Source organism: Nothoprocta perdicaria, unplaced genomic scaffold, assembly GCF_003342845.1.
Source record: "Nothoprocta perdicaria isolate Ctin4 unplaced genomic scaffold, notPer1 scaffold_43, whole genome shotgun sequence".
Lineage (NCBI taxonomy): Eukaryota > Metazoa > Chordata > Aves > Tinamiformes > Tinamidae > Nothoprocta > Nothoprocta perdicaria.
Genome location: NW_020455677.1, coordinates 241,860 through 267,650, shown reverse-complemented (window position 1 = coordinate 267,650; position 25,791 = coordinate 241,860). Strand labels below are relative to the sequence as shown.

At 40.9% G+C, this 25,791-nt stretch overlaps 1 protein-coding gene across 4 annotated transcripts in view; it reads right to left on the bottom strand.

Moving 5' to 3' along the window:
• Nucleotides 1–15,185: 15,185 nt before the first annotated feature.
• The window catches only part of BICRAL (BRD4 interacting chromatin remodeling complex associated protein like), a 33,134-nt gene continuing 22,528 nt past the window's right edge, over nucleotides 15,186–25,791 (bottom strand). For all 4 annotated transcript variants that reach the window (XM_026046258.1, XM_026046257.1, XM_026046256.1 and 1 more), the window contains exons 5-12: nucleotides 24,080–25,780; nucleotides 22,427–22,532; nucleotides 21,454–21,554; nucleotides 20,327–20,388; nucleotides 19,999–20,144; nucleotides 19,741–19,835; nucleotides 18,415–18,517; nucleotides 15,186–17,617 (exon numbers count right to left, since the gene is read on the bottom strand). In XM_026046258.1, the coding sequence (XP_025902043.1) occupies nucleotides 16,815–17,617; nucleotides 18,415–18,517; nucleotides 19,741–19,835; nucleotides 19,999–20,144; nucleotides 20,327–20,388; nucleotides 21,454–21,554; nucleotides 22,427–22,532; nucleotides 24,080–25,780 (3,117 nt within the window). In that variant the 3' untranslated portion in view covers nucleotides 15,186–16,814. The remainder of the gene's footprint in view (nucleotides 17,618–18,414; nucleotides 18,518–19,740; nucleotides 19,836–19,998; nucleotides 20,145–20,326; nucleotides 20,389–21,453; nucleotides 21,555–22,426; nucleotides 22,533–24,079; nucleotides 25,781–25,791) is intronic.

Here is a 25,791-nt window from a genome sequence, read left to right as displayed (position 1 = left end):
AAATCCACACTGCAGAGGGCTTGAAATATTCCCACTAAAAGATAAAAATTTAAATATAAATATACCCCTATATGTATTCATAACAAATATTTAATGTTTGTTTTTATACAACTTAAATATATGAAATTTTTTTTACCTTTGTTTGCAAATATATATATATTTGGACAAACATGAGTCCATCACAAAATTTTATTGAGTTTAATTACATAATTTTGTTTTATCCCAAAATATCACTGATACTTATCCCAAACTATCACTGTATATTTCACTACTCTGAGATCAGCCAAAGCAGCTGCTGCTGTTTCACAGTCAAGAATGCAGGCAGTAGACAAAACAATCTAATATTATTCCTCATAAATTAAAACTTCCCAGTTTTAATCAAAAAAAAAAACAAACTAAAAAAACACCAATGAAATCACTCACAAATATTGCTCTTTTTTTTTTCTGTGCTTCAGGAATTACAAAAGCACCCCTCATCAGTCTAAAAGAAGCAGCCCCCAAAATGCCAGTGTTGGTGAAACAAGCTCAGCAGAACCCCATTCCCAAGCTCCAGGTTCTCACAGAGCTGCTCTCCAGTGGCAGCCCCCAGCCCAGGGCTCCAGGGCCAGGGAAGGCTGCAGCAGAAGCAGTCCTGGGCTGGCCAGGACCAGGACCTTGTCCTAGTGCTGTCCTAACGCCTCCTTTTTGGTTCATGGAGGAGCAAGGAATGGGATTCAGGGGACAGAAACACCACTTTGATTCCTTCTGTAAGGATCACAAGTCAAACCCTATACTACGCGTAGGATAAATAATGGTAACTATTGGAAAATCTCTAATTTTATGGAGGCATAAGTTCCAATTAGAATAAAATCTGCATCACCCGATATTCCCCCAATGTAGGCTCGTGCTATTGTAATTTTCCTTGATCTGTATGAAACCCTGTTTAACTGAAGGTTTGCGTATTCCTCATGACTTCCCCAAGCTGAGGGTTATTGCACGTTAGTTGCTTCCCTTACATCCAGTGCCTGTGAACTCAGTGCCTGTAATGAGCTCACATCTGGATTTCCACAAGCAGAAACACTAAGTTCTGCAGCCAACTCCCGCTGCTGGCTGGAGCGCTCGGTGCTCACCCTTGTCTAGGGATGAAACTAGTGCATCTTTGATTTCTAAACCTATATCCTAAAAGTCTGATGCCTTGCTAGAAGGCCAGGGGTTATTAATCTCAAACCCAGAAGGTAGAGTTTAATGAATAACGAATAGCAGCTGTTGGAAACAAATCTTTGCAGCCTTGGGACCGTCTTTCCCTATGTTACAATTACACTTTGATTGACCTCAACAATAACTAACAAGCCTGCCCAGCTGGATCATAAACGGAGCATATACTGTGTCCAGACTGGGGTAAAATTTCACATCAAGGAAACACTCGCTGCCAGTCTAACTTCATCCCATCATATGTCAATCCGACTTACAAATAAACTCACCAGAGCCAGGAATCACGTTTGCCCAGGAAAAAGCTCTTCACTGGCACGAACGTGTATGATTTGGGGAAAAACCCTAGCACATCCGCACAGCTCTGCCTCTGAAGGAGGTGATTGTGTCGGGACAAAAACATCTGGGATTTGTTCACCACGCGAGTACCCAAGGGCCTTGAGAGGCAGGGACGTTTTTCCAGGTCAAAGGCAGGCACCCCTCTGCAGCTGGGAGGCCGGGAGCAGATAGAGACGGAGCGCGAGAGGAGGCGCCGACCCCACATTGGGCACGTGCTCTGGCAGGAAACACCCCAAGCTGGGGCTCGGTGCCTCACCCCGGTGTCGGAAGATCTCCATGGGGAATTCACTGGAGCTCAGTGCTTCTCTCAAGCATCTTGAGATTGGTCCAAAACTTTGAATTCATCTAAAATCCCAGGAACAATCCAGTGCCTCCCTTACTCGTGTCTCCTCCCTCTTCTGCCTCTCCTTCAAAGGGCTGGGAATGAAACAGACCATGTGACAAATACTAGCATGGATCCCACCTGCCCTTACACTAAGGCTTTCCTTTGCTTTGCTTTCTCCACTTGACATTTCTCCTCCATCTCTGACGGCTTCTCGTCATCTCTGCACATTGAAGTGAAGCCCTTTCACCAGGGTTTCCTCATCTTGTCCACCCCTGCACAGAATTGCTTCATAGATCGTCTGAATCTCAAAAGCTCCATGCAGAGGAACATCTCGCTCCCTGGTTGTTTGGTCTATAAACTCCCACTCATTTCAATAGAACCAAAAAAGAAACTATTTAAACCATATAGCTAGCAACGCCTTAGTGAAGCTACAGGATTGAAAGTATAAACTGTAGTTATGCTACTGTTTCAAAAACAATATATCATTCTTCCTAGAATATAAAAATAAATACATGAGCTTTTGGTGAATAGGTAAACATTTTGTGGGACAAAATGGCTTCTCTGGGCCTCTACAACTCATTTCTGTCCTGTCTCTTGAAGGTTTAGGAAAATCAATTTGGCTGCACTGTCAATTCAGGCCAGAGCTACGCAGAGCAGCGCGCCGCGGAAAACACATTTCAAGTCAGATCTCCTCGAGTGACCGGCTCTGCATCTACAAGTGCTGTGACCGACTGTGCTAGGTACATCATTCAATCAATAGGACTGGACAAGAAACTGAATTAAGCTCCACCTTGCTGAAAGATGTTCTGGACCAAAAGCATTTCAGCCAGTTACGGACTAACCTGCAGATACAGCCAAGGATTGTGCATTCAGGCTTCAGCAAACTCCTGTATCTGCAGAGACCGTTTGATTCTCCGGCAGCCCCAGCAGAGCTGGCAGGAGGCCTGGCTCCCGTAGACCCAGTGCCGGGTGACAACCTGCAGCAGCAGCACTGCTGTCCTCAGCTGAACTAGCCTGCGAGCCCAATGACCCTACGCGGGTCTGGGTAATTATCAGCACCCCCTTTATGGCCACCCCGAGCTATGTTGAAGGAGAACGTGTCGAACCATCAGGAATGCATCAAGGATTCCCAGGTAAGTGCCTTCTTCATTAGCTGAGAGTCAGCAGTGGGAAGGGTCTAGGCCAAACTAACAACGCTGTTTCTCCTGGCTCAAAGAGAAAAACAGAGATCAAAAGACCACTTCAGCTAAAAGGCTTTTCGGGGGTCACAGAAGCTATCTGGGAAGACAGGCTGATAGAGAAAGTGTTAGTGAAAGATTAAGCGGCAGAAAAGCTTTCCCCGTTACGTTACGAATGGCAAGGCTCAGGGAAAACTCTAGCAGTCCAGTACCTCAAAACTACTGCTTCTGTAGCAAGTGACTATAAAAGCAAGCTTATCTTCAAAAATAGATATCTTCTCATTAAAATCCATTTATTCTATACTACCTAACAGAAGAGAACTTCTGATCACTCTCATTCTTTGGGAGCAAAGAAACATGAAAGGCCAAAGGGGTCGCTCCTGCATCCCAGCACGGTCACGTGCAGAGCAGGACACGCAGCTAGAATTTGATCTGGAAGTGAAAAACAATTCACAAAGTGAGGTGCAACTTTCAGGTACACCTAAAAAAATATTAAATTGTTTGCTCAGACTAAAAGACCTCAAAGATATAGTGGGTTTCCCAGTAGCACCCATTGAGAGCAGAGCTCTTCAGGAGCTCCTCATGGGCACATTCATGTTCCAGGTGGCTGCCTGTTGCTAGTATTTACCTCCAGCAATTCCCTACTCTTCACAGTATCCATAGGAGGCTCTCCCATCTCTTTTCCCTTACCTAGTAAATGAGTTAGGGCCCATCTTCAAGCTCTGATTTCCTCTCAATTCTAATTCCAGACTGTGCGTGCCCGTGTGGGCGGCAAATACTCAGGATTGCTGTGTAGTTTCTCCACACAGAGTCCTTATGTTCTGCAGTGGCATCACACTTGACACAGCAAAAGGGGGAATCCAGAGTCACAGACACCCCTTGATAGCTGAACAACACTGCTGAGGTTTCAGCATCGCAATCTCCAACCAACGAGAAGATTGTGACTAAACCATAGAAGATCTTAACACAGTCCTTTACTGCAAGAAAAACAAATCATTTTGCATTATCTAAAGCATCTGAAAACGGAAAAAGGCAAAATCTTTCTGATGTCCTTGGGGCACAGGACATCATGAATATGCAAGTTGTAGGGAAGAAAGCTGGCAGTGCCATGGTTTGGTTCTGGTGAAACTCGTCGAGCACTAGGAATTAAATAGGAGAGACCAAGGGACACTCTCACTGGAAAAGACAACTGTAGATATATAATAGAAACTAATATGATATGACACTTACTAAGAAAGCCACCTCATTGGGAAGGTATAGCAAGCACATTGCCTGAAAAATAGAAGACACTTAAATTTGATGCCTCAGTGATGTAAAAACCCTACATTTTAATCTTGAGAACTGAAAGAATACTCCATGGGGGAAGATTTGGATTTGATTCAAGAGTGAAAACAAATTGCAAAATTAATATGGAGATGAACAAATCACATATGACTAGAATCTAGAAACACTTACCCAGACAAAAAAAAAAAAAAAAAAAAGTTTCAGTGGCAAAGAGTTCCCTGTAGGAAACATTGCTGAGATGCACCTGATACACATTAAATGTTACACAGCTAGAGCTCCACTTCAGAACAAGCCAGATTTTAATTGTGGCAAAATAGTGAGACAGGAGAAAGAGGGGAGAGGGAAAAAAAAAAAAAAAAAAAAACACACAACACTCAATTATTACTTGCAAGAAAGTTGAAATCTTTCCTCCACCCACAGCAGGGATAAATTTTCTATTAGGTCACTGGGTTCAGATGTGGCCAAATCGTTTGGGCACCATCGTGGTTCCTCTTTTGTTAAAGCAAGAAATGTCCTCTTTGAAAGCACCAAAAGAAAACACCAAACAAAAAGGGGGGAAGGTGCTTTTCTGTATTCTTAATCTTACCTAAAATAATGTCCATTTACTCTGGACATTAGAAAAATAAATGAATACATATATACACAGGAAATTACACATAATACTACAGAAGCACCTCAAAAGTGCTTCTTTTAAAGAAAAAAAATCCCAAACTCCCACCAACAACTTCCAGGTTAAAAGAAAACAGAGGTCACATGTGAATCTGAAGAACAGTAAGTTAATAAAGTATCCTCCTTTAAGCTTCCACAAGAAGAAAAACAGAAGGGGGTGTTAAATCTTTGAATAAATCTCCAGTAAAGACAGCCACAGATGATGCTGCTTTTAGCCACATGAAAGAGAAGAGAAGGATTTCTCTTTTTAAATTAGTCTTTATTGTCTGCTCCGTAAATCGTGACCGCATGTGGTATTTATTACCATGATTTTTTTCTTTTTTTTTTTTTAATTATTGTTGCTATAGCCCTGTTTCTTGCACTTGGTACTTTCTATTTATTCTAACTGGGAAAAAGTGCAGAATTCCTTCAGCTCTCTGGCTGAAATTTTACAACTGCAGTCACAGGCACTGCAGAAAACATAATATAACCTTAATACATATCAGAGGTAGTTGAAATCATTTTTAGATAACTCTGCTATTTCATCTTTCCATTTCATCCTCATATAGATATCTTTTTATAAAGAGGATGGGTTCTTTTTCTAGTCCAACAAGGTTTTCCTGGGTCTGCTCACCCCCAAGCCCACCAGAAACACCGTGTTACGCACAATTTTTTAAGTCCTTCTACAACTGACCAAATCCTTTCCAAACTCGCCAAACAAGCAGAGCCAATTCACAGATTGACACAAACTCACCTCCCCACCAAGGCCATGAATCCCTATGTATATAAAACCAAAAGGAGACACCGATATGACCGCAGATAAACACATTCCCGGCATTTTTTTTCCCCCTCCACTTGGAAACTGACCCGCATTTGGTTTGAATTAAAGATTCATCGCAGTGAAGCAAATAACTAAATGGAAAGATATGAGCTCCTTTGAAGAGCGTGCAAAACACATTTGGGTGATAATTAGCAGCAGACAAGTGAAACCTGCTGTTTATTTGCACAGAATCTGATGTTACTGAAACCTGACTTGAATTTAGGTACAGGGAAACCAAGTGCCTGGATTTCCAGGAATTAATTTAACAGTTTCATCACTGAGGCAGAAGCTACCACACTTTAAACAAAATGAGACAGATGTGTATGTGCTTAAACCCTTCATGTTAGCTACCGTCCCCACTGCAGAGCTCCTTTGCTTTCAAGGCTTCAGGCACTGCAATTTTTCCTCCATAGGAGTCCTCTCCCGGGAAAGGGATGCAAAGTGATGCCATAATCGGAATGGAGAAGAGCTGCACGGCGCCGAGCTCTGATGAAGCGCTACCTCCTACAACGTCGGCCCAGCTCTGTCCCCACTTCTTTCACTTCGTTTGCCAGGGAACATAAATACACGTGTCATCAGCTACATGTTTGGCAAACCACGCGGCTTCGGCTGGGGATGCGCTTGGCCTCGGCACGAGAGGAAACCCAGGGTTGTGCAGCTTGAACGAGGATCAGAAAAGCGGCTCCGCAGCACAGAGCAGGCGGGAGCAGCAACTCCCAGATGACAGGTTTGGCCAGCGCACTGAAATGAAATTTTGGTGTGTTTTTCACTTCCCTGCATGATTTATGGCGTTGTTAGTCAGCCTGAGGCATCAGCAAATAGAAAGAGGCCTGATAAAGAAGACTAAAAAGAAAAAAATAAGTGACAGCACCTTTGTGATGAAGACAACTCAGCAATGAAGGCAACGGGTAAGAGAGAAGCAAGTGCTCTTGTGAGCTTTAAGACACAGCTATCCCTGCATCAGCAGCTGCTCCCGGCCAATCTTGGCTTCCAAAGCCACCATCCCAAAGCAACAGTCGGATGCACCTGGGGTAGTTCTGAATCGCGCCAATAAAACCCCATTCCTGCAGCGCTTCTCCCTTCACAGCCCTCTCCCAGCATTGCGCAGAGCTCCCCGTCCTTCCCCAGTGCCTCCTCCCACTCCAGGCAGGAGCAGCATCCACAGCCAGATGCGATTCCCTGCCCTGCGGGCACACAGCCCTCAAGCCCTGTGTGAATAAGAACTGATGAAACAGCAGAGCTCACACGCTTGTCCGGAGCCCTGGGATGCCTTACCTCCTCTAGGAAGGACACCTCGCCTAGCACTGCTCCTAGTGCAGCTCCGGAGATCACATATCCCGAGGCAAGGTAGTATGCTCCTCAGGATAAAAGCACACGCCTCTAGAGGGTATTTCCACATATTTTCCCCTCTGCCCTAGGAAAGGGTATTACTATTTAATTTTCACATTGCTGAAGCAGAATTATTCCTGTTAATGATAATATTTATCAAGTATGACTAAGATCACCTGAAGTTCAAGCCTCCACAGAGAAACTAGGGCTGGGCATCTGACTGATTTACCCACCTCTTAACAGGTTACCACTTATCAACAGAGCCTTCAATAACAAACTATAGATATAGATATATACACACACTCTCTCAATCTTAGATGTTAGGAAAGCTCAACTCCCCCATACCTCTTTGAGTAACGTTTGTGATGACTTTGTTTGCCAGAAGCTAATACACACAAAGGGAGAGTGACCAAACTTCACCTGAGATACGAGTCACACACCCAAGATGCTGGAAATCTCAAAGCCCTTTAAAACAACTAAGTGTCTAACAGTCATGGCTAAAAATACTCAGAAGCAAGAAGAAAGTTTGGCCCTAAAAGGTGAAGCTATGCAGGAAAAAATCCTTGTGTATATCTGAAAAAATAAACATTGTTGCTTATTTCATCTGCTGAACTGGTACAAATTATACTAGCCAAGAGAAAAAAAAAAAAGAGAAGCATCACACCTAAAGCAGCCAAACATCTCCCTGTGCCTCCTCCAAAAAGATAAAGGCATTGGGACCTCATCTCATCTGCTCCATTACATACTTAAGAGGAGGTCAGGGTAGAGCTCATGGACATTTGCTCTGAGGGCAAAGCTGTTGACCATGTCTGCACCTTCCTCACCTCGCTTCGTCTTGCTCCTCATTGCTTTCTATTTTGTGCCAACTTAATAGCAACACAGCTCACAAGCCAATAAATGGAGTAGTAGGGTTTAAGATGAAGGAAAGACAGGGAATTCCACACATATAAAAGGTTTTGATCGTCAGAAGCCACAGACGACTAAAGCGCACGTGCCTGCATGAGGCCCCGGTGACCCCCGCCACGGCCCGCCAGGCCAGGCACGAGGACCTCGGCGGGCAAAGCCAGACCCTCTGGGGACACGTTAGTCACGACTACGGATGCCAGCAGCTATTCCTGCCGCTGGTATTTCATACAGCTCAGCCCCAGGGCGCTCTGGGCAGGGCCGGCCGCCGTGAGGCGAGCGGCGGCCGCTGCCTCCATCTTGTGGAGAGCCGCGAAAGTGGAGAGCGAAGGGCCTGGCAAAGCCTGCAGCTTTCAAACGCAGAGGAATGACCTTTCCCCAGGACCATCCGAGAAGCTGCAGCTCCTCTGGGAGGCAATTTCTGTTCCTCTCCATCTAATTTAAGTGGTTAAAAGCTGTGGCTTTGCGCTACACCTGCTACGAGTGAACTGGCAAGGAGCCCAGGGAAGAAACTTAGAGGCCGCCACAGAAAGGGAACGGCCACTTCTCACCGCACCTCAGAAGCTGCAACGCCCCTAAATTCTGTGATTTCCTAAGAAAAAGCAAAGAGCCTCACATCGTTCACCGTTTTGTTTACCTATATAACGTATAAGAATGCTATATATAATGTATATAAGAACGCTATAAGAACTATACCTCTTAATAAAAGGTTTTTGACCTCACTTGGCGCTTATTTTTGTTTCATCTACTGTCCTTTTTCCTTTGTGCTACAAATTTAAATGGCTTTGTCCGTGTCAGTCACTATTTTATCGGGTTCCCTTTAAGATAATTCCTTTCCAAAATCACAGGGACAGTTTTTTTTTTTTTTTTTTTACTTCCTCCTTTTCCTACATCTTTCTGACAAAACGTAAATGAGCACTTCATTCAAATTAACTATAATGGCATTATAACGTTTCCAGTTATGGGGAGGTTTTGGGGAGGTTATTCCCAGTTCTGTAGCCTCTGATTGCATTTCCTCTTTGACCACTCCTTTATCTAAAGCAGATTAAGTTTTCACTGCCATATCCATCAGCCCCAACTGGACACTAAGCAGGGACCACACAGCTGCACTAACCACAAATATTAACTGAGAGCTAATTGCACAGCCAGCGGCAGGGAAATTAGGCTTTAAAATCAACACTCCATTAGGACAGCTGGGAGAAATTCACACTTAAACAGAGCTACTGTGTCTGCAGGGGTGCAGAACCACCTGTACCGACCACTTCTTTCCAAAAAGGGGACAAAACAAAGGGGGAGAAAAACAAACAAACAAACAACACATGTCTGCAGAGTAAGTTTTAGTTTCTACCTAGATTATAGTGTTTACAAGCCACTATTCCTTCTGCTGGTTCCTGCAGTACTAAGAGATGACCTAATAATTACCAGATATCTTTGTGAAAAGTTCAATTCACCCCTGCAGTCAGTGAAAACAGAAGTTAAAATAGGCTCTAAACACTTAACTCCTGTAAGTTAACACACACACACAGAACATTACCTTGCTAAATATAACTGGCAGGTAACACTGCAAGATTTCTAAGCTAAGTACTCACACTCTACCAAATCAATCACTGCAATGTCCTCCGAATGCTTTATTTTCTCATTATAGACCTGCACTCAGTTCATGTTGCTTTGGTGGAGAGGAAAGGGGGGCAACCACTAGTTTTTCCTTTTTTTCCACATTAAGGAGACTTTAATCAGTATCACTGTGGCAAAGGGTGGCAAATAGCCTGTCTACAAAAATAAGGATTAAAAAAATTAAGTACTGAAGTATAAAGAAAAGTGTGCATGTAAGCAACCAATTAAACTGATTTTGCATAAGTGCTGGAAAAAGAGAGAGATTAAATTGTACCCCTAGTGACATTTTGCTACATCTGTATTACTTACCGTGGTTACTCCAAAGCCCACCAGAAACGCTGCACTATGAAGGGCTTTTTAAGCCCCCCTACAGCTAACCAAATCATTTCCAAACTCACCAAACAAGCAGAGCCAATTCACAGATTGACACAAATCCACCTCCCCACTGAGGCCATGAATCCCTAGTATATAAACTAAAGAGGCACTGATATAACCAGCAGATAAACAGACTCCAAGCATTTCTTTTTTCCACTTGACTTTTTTCCACTTAACCTGCTTTTGGTTTGAATTAAAGATTCATCACAGCGAAACAAATAACTAAATGGAAAGGCATGAGCCCCTTTGAACAGCCTGCAAAGGGCATGTGGGGATAATTGGCAGCAGACAAGCGAAACCAAACATTTAATTGCCCAAGTCCTCAAGCATCAGAACTGCCTTTGGAACAAACTTTTGGAACAAAATATATGCAGCCCACTTAAAAACATTTGTTTTTAAACTTTAGGCTAATTCATCAGTCCAAAGTTACATCGGTCTTGTAAGTAACGGAGAGGAAGCAAGAAACAAGCAAAATCCCAACCCCAAATTCTCCTTGTTTTGGCTATTCTGAAAAACAACAGACCTTTAATGAAGTTCTGCTGCTGCTTCCCCTCTTCCTCTCCACATGCAAAACAAATAGTACTCCAGGTCAGAGAGTGCCTTTGAATTTGCTCTACAAATCAGTAGAGCAAGATTCAGCTCTAGTATTTCCAGCCTGCTCGGCACTGGTCTCAGCCCTAGGGACAGGCAGCTCCTGCCTGCAGTAGCATTTAACTGCTGGGACCCTCGTACAGGAGCCACCGTCAGGCTCCCCAGCACCTGCAGGTCTGAACAAGCCCAGCAGGTAACATAAATACCAAATCTTGAGGTCTCCCCACCGCTAGCAAATTACTTCTTTTCCACCAGGCTAGCCAGGTTAAGACAGACGCTGATCTTCCTTGAAGAGTTTTAAAAACAAGCCTGCAAACAGCAAAGAGACTCCCTGTGTTTTGGTTTACAAATGAAAGGGGAAATAACAGAGGTATCCAAGGTTGCTTATTTACTCACAGGTTTCAAATTTAAAGCAAGCCAGCACAATGGGAGTTTTAACAGAGCAAATGTGGTGGAAATCAAGTTTTAAAAGGTCCTCAACTCCTTGGGAAACACTTCAGGTTTAACTACAAGACTGGCAGAGTTAAAAGCGCCCTTCCACTAAGCAAAAGTAACATGATACATTCTCAGAAATTGTACAGTAATTACTACAGACTTCCTAAGACAGTATATGCTGTAATTAAGATTCAAAACTTGCTTTTCACTGTATGGCAGTGTTCTCTTACCTGTAAGTGGGAAAAAAATATCTCAAATATATAAATATATATAGTAACAAATATTTGACATATTTCTTGATTCTTGTATGAAATATTATTCAGGTTTTTATATATATATATGTATATATGTAATCTGAAACTTTCAAAAAGCTGTAGGCCTTGAGGATATCAGAAGTAATTCTCAGAGCGTGAAGACCAGAAGAATCCAGTTGCAAAGGTGGTGCCCAGGTGTTCGCTGTCATAGCTCAGGAATAGCATGTGTTATTTTAATGATTTCAGCCTTGTCTTCTCCCAGTGTATTTCAGAATTAACTGCTTGTTGAATTTCAAATTCAGTTTTGATCACAGCAATCAGGGTTTTACCCTCGTTTAACTGGCTACTCCATCAGCTTACGCTTATCCACTGGTTAACTACTTGAAGTCCTTTCTTACCCTCTATTTACCACATCTCAGAAGGAGATTTCTAGGAAGAAACACTAGAGTTAGGTCAACATACATTATCAGTGTGCCCTGCCTCAGCACTGTGCAGGGACTGAGCAGCAAGATGAGGACAAGAATGTTTTGGTAACTTAAAATGAAATGTCACTACCTTGTCAAATTGCAATACTGATAAATACGTGGCAATAACCAGCTTACACAGCCAAGAGCTCAGCCTCATTTTGGAAAGCTCTCCTTTGCTACATATGTAATGCTATAAAGATATACAAGCTAACTGAAACAGTGCAAGCCGTCTAGCCGTATCACCATGAATGTTGCTTCCTTTTCGGAATGCTGGGTTCTAGAGTGGCACAAATTGCTGTGGTTTCATTACCTGCAACAACGTAACTCGAATGAGGAGGTCTCACTGTACCTCTTTTTACAAGACAAAGACATTTCTCAGTACAAAAGCAATGAAGGCAAGATATGACGTTCCAGAAGTTGAATATGTCCACAAACAGTGGCATTCACCCACAAAAAAAATTGATGTATGGGGTAAAGCTGACTTTCTGTATTCTACGGGAGACCTGATTTATCCATTTGAAAAATACATATTCCCCACAAGTTTGTGAGTGCAGTCTCAATTCTATTAAAAAAAAAGTTTTCTTTATTCAGCATTTTTTTAATAAAAAATATTGGTTCAACAGGATGCTTCAATAATAACTTACCATCCCTCCATCTTCATCCCTCTCCGCCCCAGTACAGCAAGCTTGCTTGCCTTAGGTGGTTACTATTTCACCTAGTTATTATGGACACCCTGTTACTCATTTCCAGAGAGGTGTCAAGCTGCAAGAGCAGCAGCACAGACAGCTACTGATGCATAAATCATAGACATGAAATTCAGTTCACCCACCGCTACGGTACTCCGCAATCCGCATGCACTGCATTGTGCCTGTGCCCTGTACCCGGGATGTTTAGATCTGCAGGGCTGCTTGCTTCATTTTCTCCAGGGTCTTCTTCAAAATGCCAACTGACCCACGTCCTGGGGACAGTCACTTGCATTGCCTGAAGCTGTTTGACAAAAGACCTCATCGTGAAAAGTCCAAGAAAAAACAAAACAAGAAGTACAATCCTAAAGGGAAAAACAAAATCAATTAAAATAAATTCCTGAAGAGTTTCCCCAACATTTTGATTTACTTAGGTACCTTTTCCTTTGCTGAGCTTATTTGGGCATTATTTTTTCTTTGCACGGATGCTCGCCAGCAAACAGGTTAGGAGTTTCTTTAAAATGCCATACATTGACACATACGCCTACATGTTCAGAAATTCTGCCCCGAGTGTTGGAATAAACACAGGACCCTTCATAAAAATGCTACTAAAAGGTAACTAAAAATACACCATATTTTTGTAGCAAAAGAAAATTCTAAAGAGAAGACAGCTGCATAATAAGCTGTATCAAGTTTTTCACAATCCAGAAAGAAGCTGTCCTGGTAATTCTACGGCAATATGCAAAAGAAGGGGGAAAAAAAAAAAAAAAAAAAAAAAAAAAAANAAAAAAAAAAAAAAAAAAAAAAAAAAAAAAAAAAAAAAAAAAAAAAAAAAAAAAAAAAAAAAAAAACCAAGTGATTTGGCCATCCTGATTCAAATAAACATTTAAATAATACACAACTGCTTTTATTGGTCTTGTTGCTCACTGAATCCATGTGAAACGCCTCCCGAAGGAACCGCTGCTCCTCACCCACAGCAGGGGCCCTGCTCACCTGCTCCATGCCTCTCCAGACACGGTGCCTCCCCTCGGTGGGGACGGGAACGTGGTGGGGAAGAGGACTCCAGGTCACGGCACCATTCCTAGCGACCGCAGCACGGCACCGCTGCTGCTCTGGGTGTTTGGAGAGCAGCCTTGCTACGTGGTGCTCTGATGCTGCACGAACCCTGTCTACGTAGTCCATGCTCAGAACGTTACACAGAGAACATGAAAAGTAGGCCTACTAAAAATCTGTAATACAGCTGCTATAGAAAAAGCATTGAAGAATACCTTGCAGTCATATTACTTAAAACTGAGAAGAATCTTCTTCTGGTAATGTAAATACTCAAATTGGTTAAATCAAGACAATCACAGATAGACATTTTTCCCAAATCTTTGGCTGTATTGCAATGGTTGTTTCAATTTGTAATCTCCAACTAAACATTTCCTATCCATGGATTAACAATATATTTACTGACTTGTGTCTTTTAACAGTATTTATCCAACATAACAAAATAAACTGCAATTTGTTATACTTTTTTTTTTACAAAACATTTTATAAATATTTTTACAAAATGTATACAAAGCAATTTCAAGTGAGACATACTTTACAAATGAAGGTATTTAAGCAAATAAAGTCCATACCACACTGACAATAAGTGACACATCCTCTTTAAGTGAAGTCAGTCTGTAAGGCCTCCCTAATCTAACAGATAAATTATACTAAGATCTTCAAAATGAACATATTTTCTTAATTGCCAGTTTAAAATTTGTTTTAATATTAGGCAGTATTAAATAACATTGAAATCACAACGCTGACCCAGCAAAATAATGAAAATGCTTCAAATCATGCACATTCACAATACTTTGCTGGATTTCAGCTCATATGATTAATAAATTCATACTTTCTAAGCACAACAAAAATACAATTCTTTCATTTACTGCTTCACCACGTACCAAAATTCCTTTAGAATTGAATTCAAAGGAGTGAACACCAGCACACTAACAATCTAAGATGTATCCTGCTAGAATTGGCCAATGGTTTCCTCTCGTAAGTAGCTCAGACTAATGTGTAGGACCAAATCAACAGCGACTACTCTCTGCAATTTGTCCTTTGTCTATGCCATTGTCCCCTACCCCAAAATAAAATTCAGTAAAAGACACATGGTCTGATATTTCATTTATATATTCGCTCTACAGATGCTGGAAATCTCATACCCATTTTAAGGTGGTACAAAAAGCAAGTGGATCAATGAATGTGCAACTTGTCCTTTTTTCCTATAAAAGGAAACTTTAGCTAGGCAACATATAGCTGTGTAACTTACTGTTTTCCTTCCTAGACAGCTTTGAATGGTTACATTTCCAAGATCATAAAATACACACGCATCAGGATACACAGCTATAAGCATATTATTTCATCTAAAAAGGCAAGAGGTGATGTCTCTATCGTCAGTTTTGCCAATAAGAAAACAGCTAACTGCCTGAGAGTCTATTCTACTGACACCTAACTAGAAATTTAAAACTGGCAATACTTATTATTACTTTTAATATTTTATACAACACTTGGGAATGCTGGGTTTTACAAACATGTACTTTTAAATTGGCACAATTTTTTTAAATGGCAATTGATAACATACAAAAAAAAAAAACCAAAACAAACAAACAAAAAAAAAAAACCAGCATATCCATTTAAGTTCAAGGGGAAACGAGCTTTAAATAGGTTTATCTTTCTCACGTTGCTTTCTAGATTTGGTTTCCTTCAGCGGTCAGACAGTGGACTGTAACTCAGCACCAAGTTTGCACTGCGATTTTCTGCTGTCACACGGATCTCATTCTGCTTTCCTCTGCAGCAGCCAGCCGGGCTGCTTTACACGACAGCAAGACTTTGTTTCCTTGGCTGGCTATATGGCAACCAGAGCTTGTCACAAGGAGCCGCGACGAAACTGCCTACGCACATGGCAACAGGCAGGTATGGAAAAGAGCAGATTTCCCAACAAACTGTGGGGAAGGTCTGGGAGAGACCAGGAGCGCACCTCAGCCACCACCAAAGCTCCATCCTCCTGAGCAGACATAGGTACTACATGCACGTGACTGATGCCAGCGTGCCTATGTGCACAACAGCACTGATGACCAAAGTAAACTGGTAAGAAGCAGCATGGGCAGCATAAAGAAAGATGTCATAGATTAAAATAAATAAATAAAATAATAAGATTCTATCTTATCAACACGACAGCAAGCCAAATGCAAACCATGCAATGGTTTCGTTTGGCTCCAGAATATGAATTAATAATTACACTCTTTTAGATATGTTTTTATAATGGGATTGATGATTGACTTTGGTCTGTACATCTCAGTAATTATGACTGCTATGGTGGATGATTTAACATTCTTTGAGAGCAAAAAGAAAAAATAAAATCAAAAATAAACACTGGCCTTCAAATTTAATTGGAGTAAGGCTAATGTCCTCTTAAAATATAAGCTACTAATATCATAACAGTTTTCAAATAAAAGTGCTTTTGACACTTGGTCTAAAACAAAAACAAAACAAACAACAACAAATTAAAAAAAAAACTCCTACCACTTTAGAAAGACTCAAGGCTTGACTACATCCAATTATAAAATGCAAAATCCCTTCCTCAAGAGTTAACATACATACGTATTATATATATATAAATTCATGGCTCTATCATAGCCTTATCCTGTACACTTCTGCCACTGACTGGCTTCCACTCCCTTCCTTACTCAGGCATTTATTACTTCATTGCATGCCACTGCCACTAAGATCAGACAGGATCATCCCACAGACTAAATTTACCTTCTACAAATATTCCATCAAGTCCTAGTTTCTGCTCAGAAAGCAATAGGAAAGCACTTGGAAGTATGAAGCCCTGTACACACACTGATGACATCCTTCTGACTCCCAGAACAGACAGCTTCATTAATAAACATTAATAAAGCATGAATACAATCTCCAGGGGAAAAGAAAAAAAAAAGAAAGAAAGATTTATGATCTGTGGAAGAGAGGGGCAGGGAAAAATTGTTGCTTCCATCACATTTTAAAAACATTTTCTTAATAAATATATCCTTTCAAATGACTGTGATTGTCAGTATATTACCGTATAGGGCCTAAGGATCTGCAACCTTGTTATGTTGCAGTACTGCACAATTATCAAAAGCACTATCATAATAATACTTGAAATAATAAGGCCCTAACAGACTGCATTCTAACAAGGATTAACTTTACTTGGATATCTCACTGTAACCACAATGAGTATTGCTCTCAAACACAGAACAGAATCTAGTTTAGAAAGGTTAACCTTAAACGTATGTCAGGCTGTACTTGTGGTGTCATTCACATTTGCTTCTGCTAAGAGAAACATCACTTGTCCATGGAACTGCAACTATTAACACTCTAAGATACTATTTACAGCTGCTTCTAAAATAGAGTCAGTTTCTACACCACCTTCACCGTGGTCTGGAATAAATTTCTCCAGGCAGTTTTCCTGTGAAGCAATAGGTGAAAAGTTAGGAAATTCTAATTCAACAGAGCCACTACTAGTCGCCTCACTTTGGGGCTGTCTCCCAGCTTTCTTAAGTTCCAAGATGTTTTTAAATGTAGTTTCTAAACTCTTACTGAGCAGTAAGTCTTGCTGGGGTTCACCAGAGCCTTTCATATTATCGGGATGTGAAACCTCATTCTTTGGAGAACTCCGCAGAGTTTTGTCTTGGAAGGAATTATTACATGTCACTTTTGAGTAAGATTGAACTGTATTCCTTGATATTTTATTGTGTGTTCCATGACTAGCTCTTGACAGAGTTTTTGACAAGTCTTCAGAACCCGAAGAATTCTCTGTGGACTTGGCCAGGTCTTTGCCAGCCCTCTTTTCTTCAGAAAGGGTCACGTACCGGCTCTCAGGAGAGCAATTAGCCTTCTCAAACTTTAAAGCTTTAGTGAGGCTCTCCGATTTTTTAGTTGAAACCTTTCCTTCTTGTGGTGTCAAAACGTTGTTAGGCACTAGAGGAAGTTTACTGTGATTTGTGGACTCTGCTGAACTGGGTTTTGGTCGGTCTCTGGCATGGATCTTTGCAGTGTGACTTCGAGAGGTTAATGTTTTGCTAGACTGATGGTCACTTTTGCTGGTCTGTGCTTCATCAGCTGTTGTATCAAATTGCTTGGCAGAACAACAAAAATCGGCCTGATAACCATCTGAAAATTAGAGCAGCAACATTTTATTTAAGCTCACACCTCAAAAAAAAAAAAAACCAAGATTCCAACTTTTTACTGAATATGAAAATTCAATAACATTGAGAGAGTGGAAGGTCTTTAACAGCTCTGCCTAAACATTAAAGCATTAACACAGCAAAACACTGAAGCCTACACTTAAGTTTAAGTTTAAACTTAAGCTATCATCAATATAGCCAGCAAGGCAAGTGGTCTACACTGTAAAGTCAAACTGAAGGCCTTTTCGAGCATTCTAAATACTCAAATATGGTATTACAAAAATAGTATTTTGTTGTCTAAACTTTCATTATCATACACCCTCTGAATATCTTTTAAAATTACACAGAACACTAACAAAACTACCCTTTTAAAATGCCATTTAATTAACAGGCATACTGACAATTTTAGCACTAAAAGCACACTTCTTTAAGGTGAATGAGAGTATTCACACTTCATACATGTCTTTGCTTCATACGAGCAAACTCTTGAGAGTCCATACTAGACTTGAACCCATGAGGAAACACAATTATAGTCAGAATAATTTCAGAAATATTTCTCTGCTGACAGGCCTAGTACTTCCTTTCGCTAATAACCATCTTCAACTTCAGAGCATCTCTAGATTCTTAAATCTGGCAGTTACTAAAATTTAAGTTGTAACTGCTTATTAGGTATTTCAATTAGTAGAATCCCTAACTATCAGTGCCTCACCAAAGTCCCAAATACTTTTAAACACCTTGTGCTTATGCTGCTTTCTTAAGGCTTTGAAGTTAACCACCACTTACCAGGATCCATTAGTGCAAGACGCTTATCCCGGGACAGAGATGCCCTTTCTTCCTGGTTAAACATCCTATCAATCATAACCATTTCAGCAGAGGGATTTATCCGCTGGAAGAAAAGGAAAAATATAATCATCCCTGAGGTCACTTCATGTATTGTACTAAACCAGAACTTACCACTTAGAGGTTAGTAACTCTTCAAAGGAAGACACCAACTTTTATTATGCATTTGTAGAATGTAAAATTGCTACATTTATATAGAATCTTGAAAAAAATCTTGATGGTGACCCCAAGCATTACTGAAACTTAGCCAATAATAAAGCATCATTCATAGTTCATGGTACATACTGTTCAATGAAGATTTTACAAATTATAATAAGGGTTTTACAAATTAGAATAGAGCTTGAGGCCTCAGAAGGGAACTTTTCAACATTCTTTCAGGCACCGTCACCTGCAGGAAGGGACAAGGGAACCCTAACTCCATGAAACCACCCATCTGGTCACAGAGGCCATTCAGAACAAGAGCAAAGAACATAGAGCAGCAGCTCCTGTCCCTGCAGCGCGTACAGAGTGTACATGCACCTTTGCTCAGGCAATACACGAAACGTGCACTAGACTCGTTTCCTTGGTTTTAAGATACGAGCGTATGCTTAGATATATGGTCACTGGTGACGCTGCCAGACTAAGAAGGGATTGGACTACATATGTATACATGCAAGTGACAAATGGTATCAGCGCAGAATCATAGAATCATTACAGCTGGAAAATACCTTTAAGATCATAGCTCTCACCTTCCCGCAGAAAAATATTCAGCAGGATACTAAGCACTAAGTTCCACTAGTTCTATAGGCATTGCCTGCTCAGCTGGGACCATACTCTTGAAAGCCATCACATCCCAACCCCATGCACCTTGGGGTCTACTCTACGGGAGGTGTGGGAGCTCTGTAAACTGTGCTGCAGCAGCAAGGCAGCACTAGCAGAACCAGGCAGAAGCAACGTGCTCTACAAGAGACCTGGAAACAGGAAGGACTAGGAAAGGATGTCAGCTCTAATTTCAACCACAGAACTGTAAACAGAGAATTATTTTCGGTATTTTTCTGAAGCCTCTGCTACATACTAGGAAGTACTTTCAAAAGCAGATTCTCTTGAGACAAATTCAGTTGAATTATTTACCAAGCAACAACAGAATCCTTTATATTAGTACGAGCCATCTAACAGGGCTCAAGGAAACATAGGCTTTTTACTGGCATAATACAACTATTTCAATGATTTGAGGCAATTGATACAAATGAAACCATATCCTGTAAAATATATCTGCATTATACACCTTACCATTGCATCTTCTAGAAGCAAACTCCTGTACTTGTTCAGCATAGCCTGGGTTCTCTTCAGAAGCTGTGTAGCTACAGATTCAAATTCACTGTCCACTAAAAAGACAAGAGAATACTTTAAAATACTTTTCTTCAGTAACCACAAGGCTCAGTAACCTGCAAAAACTTTAAAATGTTTCCGTTCTTATTGCTTTAACTTACATAAAGAATTTTCTTAAGATATTCATTACCTTAGCTCTGATTTTTAAAAGATGATTACCTTTTCTTAAGTCTTCCTCTGTTGGCAGGGATCCCTGGCACACATGATATGAGAGGAGTCTCTGAAGTGCATCATTTAATGATCTGAATTGACTTTTATCTGGTGTCACAGCGTGCACCTGATCCTTCTGCAACTGCTGTAGGATACTACAAGGAAAATTAATGATACGTATAATTAACACAATCTAACCCTAAGAGAAGTTTATACACTGACAAAATGAAACAGGAAATAAAGGTCGAACAAGATGTTTGCAACAAAATTACAAAAGAAGGATATAACTTATACTTAACTTATAACTTATAACTTATAAAAGAAGGATATAACTTACAAAGCTCCTTTAGTTAACTGTTTAGCTGCAGGCCTTTTCTGTCCGACGATATGACCATCCATCTAAACGCAAAATAAAGGACAAATCAAACTGATACTACACCCTCCCCTGCAAAGCCTAAGCTTTCTAGCATTCATCGGTTGGCAGAGGCCAATTAAGCATATTACCAATATTAACTGTAATCACCAAGTAAATCAATTTCAACTGTATCCTATCTTCGCAGGGCACTGGATCAATGAAACAGGGAAGCTGCTTCTCTTGCACAAAGCCAAGATATGACACATAGGCTGTTTACAGGCAGATTGCACTGCGGGGCCTACACACACTTCACTGGGAAAAACACTGGTCATCAAATTTAACAGGTCAGAGAAGGACAGTTACAGTTAAGAACTTCTGAAGAAAAAATTCCCTGCACTTCTCAGCAGACGCCTTCCTGCCCACCCAGGATGGATTAGAAGACATGTCAGAGGAGCAAGCTATGGCTTTGAGATGTGAAATCTCAAAGGTCATGGTGTTTGGGATGGGCAGCCCTAGGAGCTCTGATTCGGTGCCAGTGCTACAGATTTATCCATTAGAGAGATGTGCAGCATTTGAGAGAGGCAAGTTTTTACAGAGAACCACTCCCTGGGATGTGAGGGGCTCTGAGGTGGTAGCGACACGTTTCCACCGTACAGAAAGCACTACTGCAATCCAAAGACTCCCAAAGTGATCATATTCTGGATCCAACTTGTCCTTGATATTTATGATTTAGATGTAAATAACAAGCTCTTTCAAACTGCAATATGGTCAGCAGGAAGAAACAAGCATGCAACACAGACCATCTCTTCTGGCATGGCAGAAGTCACATGAAGCAAATGCACTGCACTGATGCTTGTTGGCCAAAAAGCTTCTAGCTCTGCAACATAAAAAGCACACACCACTGCAGGAAAAGGTGTGCTTTTTATGTGCTCTTACTGACATTGGGACAATAATTCGAAGAACAGGCTAAACACAAAATTTAGTACTACATTATACACTTTCTGCTTTACTTTCTGCTTTAAGATAAAGGAAATCATGTATGTCAAACTGCTTCACTAAAAGTTAAAGGAATATCAAAAAAAAAAAAAAAAAAAAAAAAGATTCTCTACCTGTATATTCTGCTGAACAGGAGATGATCCTATTACTTTTTCTTGTTGTAGCTGTGCTGTTCCTAGAGACTGTGGTATGATTTTTCCTCCAGAGTCCTGTCCTATAAAACATATGTTAAGAAGATCGTTACCTTAACCAAGAACAGAATAGATTTCAGGTACCTATCCCAATAGTCCTACTTGAGTTTCTAGCTCTTAGGAAAGAAAGAGAATTAACCATATATAAACAAATGCCTGACCATCTCATACATACCACTACATAAGAAATAAACACATAAATAAATAACCAAAGCAAGTAGATTATGGGATCTTATTCAGGGCCCAGGTTATTTACGTATACTGAGAACAAGAAGGCTACTGCATTTTCTCTGTTTTGTATCTATCACGATCTGCCATGGGCTGCTTTTTTCTGTTTTGTTTCCTAGTAGCATGGTGCCACTTAAAAGTTGAGTGTTTTACCATGAACAATGCATTACCTATCCTAACTGAAGGTAAAAAACTTATTCGAAAGCAAATCCAGTAATGAAAGGCTGCCTATAACCTTGCAACCACTGTTCTTGATTCCTTTGTATCTGAAGCTGCCATCACAAGAAGGGTCTAGAAATTTCAGAGAATATCATAGCAAATATCTGTATTTTGCAAATTACTAATGTTCTAAGCTGAAAAAAAACACTAGAGAAAGAAGAGAAAACAAATTTGAGTTTTATACAGAGGAAATAATTGCTTAGTGCATACATTCCACTTATTGGTCTGAAAAATGAAGCAGAATGTTCCGCTGTCCAGGCTGCTGTCTGGAAAAAGCACACACTCAGTGTTAAAAAACTTGGTTTGATTTCTTCTAAAAACAGAATTCTGATAACCTTTAAGACCCTAACAGAATAAACCAGCAATTCAAGTCTGATCCTGTGAAGGATAACCGATCTTTGTTACTGGAGGAATTAGCTAAAATGATTATAAAAAGACCTTAGTTGACCTGATAATGTGTTACTCAGAAGACTTGTTAGCTGAGGCTGTCTCAAGTTATCCTGTGTCTTTGATGCAGAAACTGGTGATGTCTGGTTCATAGATTTCTTTTGTGCCTGTGAAAAGACCACATACACACGTCAGTGAAATGTTAACTGAAAGCTTTAATGGAGAAAATGAGTAGGAAAAAGAAATTTAAGAAGTGAGACAGCTACAGCTCATCAGCTCTACACACTTCTCTCTCACCTCAACTTTTTAAGTAGTGGTGTTTCAGCTATCTCAATCCCTACTGCTAAACACAAGAATTTTGTGGACTACATCAGAGAGGGCTATTAGACTAAAAGTATAGCTAAAGAAGACTCTACAAGAGCCACTGATTACCTAAAAGTGTCCTTCAGATAGGTGTACTTCTTTAAGAGTCTCAAAACCACAAAATCTATCTAAGCGAAATATCACAATAAATCTCTCTCCACCAAAAACACCTTCAGTGGCAAAAGCTACATAGTATTTAGTGACTAAATCCATATTTTAGAGTACAATATTTCAAGCATAAACATAGAGATACTAAAAAGATTCCCGTAAACAGCAGAATCTGATCTCTGCAGTTACCTGCGGACACATTTCCCTTTTACACCCCTGAAATTTTAGCAGACAAATAAAATGCTCTTTCACAGCAAGAGCTTTTTTTTTTTTTTTTTTTTTTTTTTTGCCACACCTCACTGACCTCAGCATATATACAAATTGGAAGATCTATATACAGAGAGTCCATTCAGGCAGGTTTTATACTGCCCATCTACACACAACTTTTACTTTCTGCACTAACAGTTTCTGCAACGACAAAAACGCATTCCTACAACAGGTCCATCCTTATTTCCTAAATAAAGCCCATACCTGAATATATACATTGTAACTACAATCACTGGAAAAAGAGGACCTGTTCTCATCTTATAAGCACACTCAGACCTTTCTCTCCTCCCTCCCCTGGCTTACTTACTTGACCTCTTAGAGGAAATATACTTAGAAAAAAATGATACTCTTTTACAAATTGCTATGGAAAATATTTCCTCTTAATTGTTCCAAGAAACAGCTTTTGCTGTTTTTTGACTGCTGAATTTCAAATTTGAAAGGTACAAACTGTTCAAGAATTGCAAAACTGTAATGGACAAAAACGTCTGAGAAACATTTTTATCTTTAGTTTAACAGGTCAGACCTTGAAAACATGTATACTTCTTACTGAAGTCAAAAGGTGTGAAGGTCTTATAGGTGTTAAGAATGTACCCGAAATTTTAGTTCTAGCTCTGGAGTAAGATCTCCAGGAGTGCCCAGGGTTTTACAATGCTCATTAGTTCAGGTAAGAGCAGGAAAAAAAACCAATCACCACTGAGTAGTTGTCAAAATATCACTACAAGTCAACAAGGAAATCTTCACTCATTCTCATTCAGTGAATGATACTTACAAAATAGGGAGTGAAATGACTTCTACTGGAATACAGTATGGAATACAGTAGGAATACAGTAACTTTCAGCATTTCCACAGTATTTGTAATTAAAATAAATCAGCTAAATTAATGCATTCATGCCAGCGTGAATGCAGCCTCGCTCACCAAGTCTGAGCACAGTTTAAGCAGCGTTTCTTAAGCCGCGTTCTCCAGCAGCTTCCGTACCTGACTGAAGGCAAACTGCTGCTGGGTCGCTCCAGCGGACACGTGACTGAAGGTGCTCACAGATTTGGAAGAGGATGCTGGAAGACGATGTGCCGCGCTCGCAGAGACTTGAGTTCTGTTCTGGGCAAGCTGATCTCCCGTGAAGGTTCCTCCCGACGCCACAGACTGAGCTGGGGGTCCCAGGCTGGCATGTCCGGACCCAGAAGAACTTACAGCCGCAAAGCGATTCGGTGCGGACATGTTGGAGACTGGAGACTGCCCGGGTGACATCGTAGTAAACCCAGATCTGCCTTGAGAAACGTTAGCTTGACTTGGTGACAAATGCAACACCGTTGGCGATGCCTGCTGCAGTGGCACCTGTCCCCCAACAATCTGAGAAGATCCATGATTTACTATAACTTGGCTTCCAGGAGCTGCAAATGTCTGGCCAGAAACCAGCTGAACAGCTGTGTTCTGATTATTCAGCATCTGTCCCGAATACGGCTGGTTGGCCCTTAGCATGTTGGTAGAGTTCCTGTTCAGCATAACATGCTCAGCGGATACTTGGCTAGGAACCAGCTGGGAAGATGGAGTCTGAAGAAGCTGCCCATTTATGGCCTGGACATGGTGAACTGAGTTAGAACTAACAGACAAGCTTGTAGGTATGAGGAACTGGTTCTGAGGGGCATGCGGCTGCCCCATAGGAGAATGGATAACGATACTGCCTCCAGCATTACTGACTGTCTGAGGTGTGACGGGTTTTCTTGTATTTTGCTGATTGACAATATTAACAGACATGTGAGGACCAACCACTGAATTCTGAGGTGAGTTTGCAGAAGCAAACGGGATCCCTTGCTGCACATGATGTTGCTGTATTCCCAAGTTATTCACATTGTAAGCAGTTTGCTGACCCATCTGGAGAGGCTTTGGTTGGATATTAATGGGAACTTTATTAGAGTTTGGTGCTAAACCCCTTTGAATGATGATATTATGGACAGGCAATGACGTCTGAAAATTTGTGCTGTTGAATGGGACGGTTACGGGTTGTGCTACTGGGCTTGAATTTGAGTTACTAAACAAAGAGTTACCATTTGGAGTCTGTCTGTGAACCAAGAGGCCCCCACTCATGTTTCCAGGTGTTTGCTGACCATTGCCTTTCAGTATAATCTGAGAGCCATCAAGGTTATTAATGGTCATCATGGAAGGCTGATTACTAAAAGAACTAATTAGCTGTATCTGCCCAGAACCACTAATCTGGCTGCTATTAGACAAATGCTGGCTGGGAACACTAATTCCAACATGTTGCATAAAGCCATGTTGCACACCGACTGTATTGCTTGCAAAAGATGCTCCAACAGGTTGCTGTACCACTTGAGTAACTCCTATAGGTTGCAACGTCTGACCTGAGTAATTAGAAACATTAGAAGCCTGAGTAAAGGATGCTGATGAAGAAGGATGAAGCTGAGCTTGTGCAAACTGTTGGCTAGAACCTACACTGGCATCCAAATATGCCTCTTCTGCCAAAGTCTGTTCGGTAATATTGGCCTCCTGCAAGGACTTCTGAAGAATATCAAAAGGCTGATCCTCACTAAGATCAGGTAAGGGAGAAGATACAAGTTCATCTTCAAGAAACTGAAGGCTACTGGACAGCTGCAGTCCATCACTAGGCCCCTCGCCAAGCTGGCTGCTCACACCTTTTACAGACGACTTAGGATCGGTGTTCTGAAATGCAA